Source organism: Cygnus olor, chromosome 3, assembly GCF_009769625.2.
Source record: "Cygnus olor isolate bCygOlo1 chromosome 3, bCygOlo1.pri.v2, whole genome shotgun sequence".
NCBI lineage: Eukaryota > Metazoa > Chordata > Aves > Anseriformes > Anatidae > Cygnus > Cygnus olor.
The window spans coordinates 42,649,649-42,657,814 of NC_049171.1; the positions used below are offsets into that span (position 1 = coordinate 42,649,649).

General features: G+C 42.0%; 1 protein-coding gene across 1 annotated transcript in view; it reads left to right on the forward strand.

Moving 5' to 3' along the window:
- KLHL32 (kelch like family member 32) overlaps window positions 1-1,815 on the forward strand; it is a 122,680-nt gene extending 120,865 nt beyond the window's left edge. The window contains 1 exon segment of the mRNA XM_040552897.1: window positions 903-1,815. Coding sequence (XP_040408831.1) covers window positions 903-1,064 — 162 coding nt within the window. The 3' untranslated portion in view covers window positions 1,065-1,815.
- Window positions 1,816-8,166: the final 6,351 nt, after the last annotated feature.

The window sequence follows — 8,166 nt, forward strand, 5'->3', positions numbered from 1 at the left end:
CATGCAAGATAAGCAGTTTAAAACCATGTTCTTGTCATAGTATAATTGTGTTTTCCTAAATTGTTGGATACCATACGTAACAATTGTTAATGGAAAACATCACGCAGGCAGGTTGGATAATGCTACCTGAAGTACTGTGCTCTAAATGGAGTAACAAACATCACTGCATCAAGGCGGTGGCTGTATGACACCAACACGCTTGTTTATAATCAGCAGGTTCTTTGCAGCGTTCCACCTGGGTGTAAATACTGCTTAGTGACAAGCGACAGTGATCCTAGGATCTTGCTTTCAAAATGGACACTTGTCCACATCCCCAGACTGGTCGTGAACTGGCAGCCTGCCTGAGAGAGTTCCAGCGTTAAAGGGAAAAGAAATACAGTGAGTGCTCTGGCAGAGCTGCGTGTGCTGCCCCTTTTCAGCTGTTGACATTGTGCCTGGCTTTAACCAGTGAAACTACCCCTTTTATCTTCAAATTCAGCAAACCTGAGTTTGCTCTCATCTTTGGAATAAAAAAACAATTTTTCCGTACTTCTTCATTTTCCTTAAGTCAATCAGGTATGAATCAAAGCTTTCCAGCTTCGGTAGAGCTTCCCTTGCTCCCTATAAACCAAGCTGACAAACTGTTCAGCATTTCAGTGCAGAGTGCTCTACTTGCGTGACTGCACATTCTGCTGCCAGGAAGCACCATCAAATGCCACTGTCTGCCACTAAATAGCTCAGCTAAGATAAGATTTGGGTGATAACGACTGCAGTAAATCACCAGATCCGTAACTGGAATCTAGAAGTGATCCAAAACTTACTTTCTGTCAGGATTAATAGTACATTTATGCAGCCTGTGCCAGTGGGTTTGTTTCAGGTTCCTTCTGTGATCCCTGAAATATTTTCTGTACTTTGACCTGCAGGTGCTGGATGTTAGCAAGGAAGGGAAGGAAGAAGTTTTCTATGGGCCTACGCTCCCATTTGCTTCCAACGGAATAGCGGCGTGCTTTCTCCCAGCTCCTTACTTCACATGCCCCAACCTTCAGACTCTGCAAGTGCCTCACCACAGGATCGGCACAATGTGAGACAAGAAACGTGTACTTCATAAAATCAGACATGGAAGAGGAAAAATCAGACCCTGTGTATTGAAGGGTTTCTTTGGATCTGTGAAAAGAATCAATCCCCATGGGCTGCTGCTTTACCTTCACACATTTGTCTTAAAGTCGGATCACAATAGGCAGGAAGGAGGCTACAAAAACTGTGGTTTCTCTCCTCTGCCTCAGATGCAGAGGCATATATGTGAGAGCACTTGGCATTTCTGCTGGTGACTACTTGCTGCCTGTCTCTGTTTAATCTCCTTATGCAACTTCGTTAAGGCATTGCGAATGCTCTCAGCTCCTTCCTGGGCTGCTGTTCTTTGGAGTCTGCACGTTCAGTTGTTCACCAATGGCACTTTCAAAGATGATAGAAAGTAGTGTTTATGTTGACAAAGATGATATAATACTATGGTAATTATGCAACTTACTTGATACCGTTGGCAAAAAGAATAACAAATGTGCTGACTTCCAATTCCGAACTCCATCGTTTACAGTTTCTCATTTAATAATACTTCATTTGAAATTTAAATACTGTGAAGCAGATTAAAACAAAAAATAAAAAACAAACAAGCCCTGTAGTATATAAGGATCACACAAAAATTTGTGAAAGACAAAGACACTGAGGCTTCACAGTTAAGCACAAGTCTGAACTGAATGTGTTTGTCTTAGAATCTAAAGATCATTTGGGATATCATTACCAAGGTCTACTATCAAATAAATGTTACCTTCTGTCATATGATCAATTCCTCCTGACAGCTGCAGTCTTTCAATGGTGGAGAACAGCCTCTTTACTGTATAATTAAAATGTGCCATTTACTTAATATTTTTAATATCCAGTTTGCAAGGGGTCACCACATTTACAATTATCAATGAACAGTCTCATTTTGTCCAACATATGGTCCCACAAATCACTGGTCTCCAGAGGCTAAACAGGTGTATAACAATGTCAATATTTATTTATTTATTCTTTCAGTTTATGCAGTGTGTCTCCCTTCCATACTCCAAGCATATGCCAATTCACAATAAATACTCTAACCTGTTATATTTTGGCTTTGCTTGGCTATTGCAGCCCCCATCTCCTATTTTCATCTTTATTTACGTATCTAACAACAACTTCAATGTTTGTAAGTATTAACCAAGCATATAATTAAATCTTTCTCTATTTATGATTTATGGGTACCATGCTCTTCTCTGCTTTACCTACTGATCTGTTCCCTGCCCCTGTGCTATCTGAGCAGACCTGTGCAATTCCTACTGACAGTCATGCAAATGCCAGGTGCAGAATATGCCGCAGCAAGAGCCTGGGCTTGCTGGACGGGAACGGGTTTGATGTTGCCCAGTGAGCAGCGATTCCAAGTCAAATGCATCTTTAAGGGCCTGGTTAGTGGTACAGTGAGGTGAGTTTTATCACTTTCTGCCATCTCCACCTCTAGCTGGGCAATGTACTCACACCACATCACCTTGCCTTTTCCAGGCATTTCAGGTTAGAAAGTTTTGTGTTTATTTATTTATTTATTTATTTTTCTGGATTTTCTTAGCAGCCTGTAGTTGCATAGAAACAAGCACCAGGTGCAACTTTCACTGAGTGCTAGCAATGTCTTCCTTTGCACACAAAAACGAGGCTTCATCCAGCCAGTACTTTCTCTAACTGTACAAGAGCTCTATAGGCTGTGCATTGGGATTTTTTTAAGTTTTAATTCCTCTGATTTCCTGAAAATCAGCCTGCAAGGGCCATCTCTCCTAGCTGACCTTTTATACTTTAAATATCTGACTGTTGCCTTGTGTAGGCTGCCGGGCCCAAGCCTGGGGAGCATTTGAAGCTCCACTTACGTACAACTTGCAGGGATGTGGACATGGTACACGCCTTGTTTTCAGGCAGAGGGTGGCTGAATAATCACGACACAGGTGTGTGGAGAGCCGTGGGGCTGAGAGCCAGGTCCCAGCAGTGCCTGGTCAGGTGAGTGATCAGCTTTGGCTCTGCAGAACCATCACGGACTCCCCGTTTTGCAGGAGCTGGGGAAATTAATTCCTTAGCCTTCGTAAAACACAGCATGCTTCCAAACAAAAGTGTGGCGTACATTTCGCGTGTCTAAACTTAGTTTTGATCCTTTTATTCCTAGGCCTTGTAGCTCCCCACAGCTGCAGCTCTGAAATCATCTCTTTCATGAGCGTGAGGGATTACGGCGGAGCTGCCCGGCCGTTTACCAGTGGCAGCAAGCTGTGACAGGAGCTGGAGCTGAGAGGTGGAGGGGGGCAGCGTCCCTCTGCAAAGCAGCATGTGCTGCTCGGTTCAAGGGCTGAAAGGCAGGAGTGTATGGCAAGAAAGTTATTTATCATGTTTGTTCTGCCCTTTAGACACTTTTACTGTTCTGGCTGTTATCACCAATTGTCTGTACTGGTGAATAGCGGTTTTAAACAGCTGTGCAATTGCATTAAATTAGTTAAGGGTAGCACAGCCACAGAGCCTCAGGACAACACATATGCTCCTATTAGTGTCAGGATTCTGCTCTGGCTCTTAATCATCAGGCTCCAGTGATTACAGAGAATCCTTTCACGGCGACCCCGGGTGCCTCACTTTCGTAGCTGGCTCTTTCTGCTTTTGTTGCAGGACCTTCGGGACAGACGGGGTGCTTTGCTGCACCTGAACTCAGAAAATGCCACGTAGTTCCAGCAAGGTGAGCAAAAGGGTTTGATATTACCAGGTAAAGAGAGAGAAGGGCATCAGTGCAAGAGCAGGCAGAGAACAGGCTGGTGCCAGCAGCAGCTCTGCTCTCGGAGAGGATTCTCTGCTAGGGAGGAGCAGGGGGTGGGTGGCAGAGCAAGGATGGCTTTGCAGGCAGCTTGAAACTGTGCAGTGGACCCACTGGCAAAGGCTGCCCAGCGAGCTGGAGGTCTGAACCAGCACGTGCTTGCTTGGCACATTTAGTGTCCATGACTCCTGAAAGTGCACCAGTTGCTGGCTCCTGTGCATGACTGCCATGCCTACCTCTTCTTTTCTTAATTTTATAAATTGTTTGGCAACTGTAAGCCTTTGAACCCAACCACTATCCCTGCCCAGCCTACTGCTTTTGGTACATACCTCTGAGCAGCAGTTTAGCTCAGTTTTTCTGCAGCGCCTTGAAGATGCCCAGAATATTTCCACGCTCGATCATTCTGTTCCTGGAGTCAGACCAGCGCAGTGTGAAAGCAGCTGCCAGCACAATTCACTCAGGTTCCCAGCTGGGAAATTGTGCAAGGTAATGGAGCAGGTTACAGCCAGCAAGAACTCAGGAGGCGCTTCAGGAAAGAGGTACCTTTACAGCTGAATAATGCAGCAGCAGTTGTAAACTGGTGAGTTTGGAAGCCAGTGCAGTTCTGTGCATTTCTGCAGCTAGGCTTGTGGGACACAAGGTCTTAAGAGCTGTAATGAAGAGCCTTTGTACTTTTACTCCTGTCCTGTGATCTCCTTTTTGGGGTCATTCCCATGAAAAGTCATATTTCGTCCTTTATACAGCACACTTCACCTTTGAGTCCTAAGATGTTTTATCAGCAAGTCTTACCTATAAATAACCACAACAGCAATCAGCTACTTCGTGCTTTTTATCCAAAAAGACAGATTCCAGAAGCAGCCTTGCACAGTGCTGACATGCTGCAGCAGCAGCAGCACCAAGAGGATGCCAACACCAATGGCTTGTTCTGCCCCTTTGGTTTCTGTTGAGCATTTCACACCCAAGTGCCGAGCAAAGAAATGCTTATGTGTTATGAGCCAGTGTGCAGCCAGTCTGTTTCCGTGCAGTAGCGTGTTTGTAATCCTTGCATTTCTAGTTTCTTATGATTTTTGTTATAACTTAGCTTTCAGGGAGAGTACCTGACTCCCAAGCTAAATCAAACTTTTGAAACTCTTTTTTTCCTTAAGTTTTGCCTTCCCTGGTTACCCTCCCCCAAACCTGTACAGACATTTAGTAGATCAGTTGCAGAATCGTGGAGAAATAGATAATTGAATATTCACACATGCAGAAACAACACAGGCAGAATGTGGAACAATGTGGAAACAAGCGCAAAAGGAGGCGGCATCTGTTTATTGAAAATTAGAATGTAGAATAAATTAAGAGGGCAAGGTTAAAACACTTCATCTGCAGTCAGAGTTTGTAGCGGAGGAAGACTTTGCAGGAAGTTTAGCACATAGACCATGTAAAGGGCTTCTACAGTTTAATTCTGCAAAACTTAAGGTTTTTTTTTTTTTTTTCAAGGACACATTTTAAAGGGAAAAAATATCCATATGATGTTTTTTCAATAGAGATGGTTATGTATAGTTTTTTCACAGTAATGCCAGAATTAAAATGCTTAAAATGTTAACTCTCACTATGGGTAGATTAGGTTATGTTGCAATACTTAAAGTATGGAAGAACAGAACAAGTATTTTTAGCAATGCCCTCACCTCAATTGAAAACTGAGCTAATTTTTCTGCCAGTGAAATACAGGTCATGTCGTCCCTTTCTAAAATTGATGACTAGCAAACTCAAAAATTTTAATGTCTGTTTATGTTTGCTGGATTGAACAATTCATTGAATTTGGTTTTGACAGGGAATTAATCTGTTGGTATCTACAAAGGCCTGCAAAGACATCACATCTATGAGTGCAGGATCTGGGTTCTGTGGTTGTTTTGCTTTGTTTTATACATACTTCTACGTTTTGTATATTGAGCCTACAAAAGGGTTACCATTTCAATGCTGCTCAAGTAGACAAAAGCCATATCCTAGTCATTCATCATAAAACAAGCCTAATTATGCTAGGACATATTGACACTGCATCAGATTTTTAATCTTCAACATAATTTTATAACCATTGCTAACAGATGGGCTGATTACACTGAATTTGAGTTTTAAGTATTAGTTAAAAATTATAAAATATGATTAAACTGAAAATACCCATGCATACATTATTTTCTGAAGCTACTGAGAGAAGTAAAACAGAGTGCAATAAAACCTCTTTTCAGTTTCCTGAGGGAAATACCTTGCATTTAGGTAGACAGTTAAAAAAGTTCCTTAAATGACTATCAGTAAGTAGTATGTGCTGTTGGCAGCTCCTCTTCTGTGCAATTACAAGATACGCAGAACCTTTTTCTTTGCACAGGTCTGCTGCTCTATTCCAGCATAAAAGGCATACATTTTTTTCTATTTCAGAGGCTCTTTTATTGAAACAAGTGCCTTCCCCCACTACTTTTTTTGTCATTGAAAATGAAAGCAAGGAATAGTTTAAATTATCATGTTCCTTTTCTTTAATAACAATAAAAAATGGGAAATTCTTATAAAAATAGATGGACAGCTTTGTGGGACTAATGGAAGTTGCATGTGAATTTTGAATGGAAGGTTTCTGTCTCCCCCTCCATCATTTTTCAGTTATTTCAGGGTTACTAAAGGAACGATAAACCAGACTTTCCTCTCCCTGACATTGTTCATGATGTGCTGGACATCTGTTTCACACCACAAGGACGATAATGGGTCAGAGGTGATCAATATCCTGAATTCTGGAACAGGGAAAATAGAAAAACGAAATACTTTCTACTCCTTTTTCCAATATGTAGGAATTAAGAGCTGAAAGGGCACAATAGTCCTCAGGCTCCTAAAATCAGTGGAGAAAATGCCTACAAGGCTCGTGCCACCTGGACTTTAAAGAGGGCTCTTGTCAACATCGTTAGCATTGCTAAACACAAAGAGATATTGGGGATGGACCATGCAGCAGACTTTGGGGAAGAAAAAGCTTATAGAGATTTAATATTTTGTTAACACACCATTGAAATACATTGATCCTGCCGTGACTGTAATTAAGATTCAAAATGGCTTAATACCATCAACTTTTCATATGTAGACGAGGAGCAGGACTAACCCTCAGTGTTTGGTGAAGGCTTTCTGAATTTCATTATTAACGCTAACCTTAGTAATGCTTTTGCTCCAAGTTTGTGAGAGGCCACAGAAGCCTCAAAAAGTTGGGTAAAAGAAGCAGAATTGCAGTGGCATTTGCCTGTCTAAATACTACTGGGATGATGGATTATTCCTGAAAGGTAACGTTTGAACATAGAGGCAAATATATCACAAGGTCTTTAAATAATGTTTGGGGAATTGGGGCCAAAATGCTCCAGCCTGCTAAAAAAAAAAACAGCACAGAGATGTACAAATGGATGGGCACAGTATGCTGTACTATTCCTATGAAGCTTACATGTCAGTGGTCACCACACCGATTTCTCTAAGAATATGCAGTTGGCCAGGTGCTAACTGAACATTTCTTCCAGGAAGCCATTTTTCCTTATTTTAAGTAATTAAAATTAAATTAATTTTCAGTAACTTCACAAGTTCTGGGAAGTTTGGATTAGGTCACACTGAGACCAGTGAAATTGGTGAAGCTCCCCCTGCATAGGTCTAGAGCCACACATGATACGGACAGCGTGAGCTCAACCACAGTATTTTCCACAAGATAGTAGAAATGCCCATTATCCTCTAAAACAATTTGAATAATTATAAGCAAAAACCTTCCAGTCGTTGTAAAATAATACCAATACTGGGTAAAAGAAAGGAACATATATGCCTTCTGAAGACATCTTTTAGGACAAATTGCTTGCAAGAGCCACTGACCGCTAAAAATAATAATAATAATTTACAACGCTCAACCTGGTTTTGGCAAGTACCTTGTTTAAACTCTAGCATGCCTCTGGAAGTGTCTCCCCCTCACCAACTGATTGACACAGCTGCTGCTGTCAGGGGCTGATAGCATCCAAGTGGCAGTTCTTGTCTTTTGTGCAATGAGCTTGTATTAACACTCTTAACAGATTCAGAGGAAGGCTTGGTATACATCTCTGGGAAGGTGATCTCGGGACATAATTTCTTCATCTGCTAGACATCATCTCAGATTTGAGGCTTGACCCCATTTTCCAATTATCAACATTCTTGTCACAGACACAGGAGCCTTGCTTAATAGCTTTCCAGGGATCCTCCCCTGAGACACTGTGGAGAACAGTTATCTATATCACTTAGTGGAGGGCAGATGACCCTACAGGGGACTTGGCAGAGAAAGACACTTGCACAGTGGTAGTGGAAGCTTCTGGTAGCTCACTGCC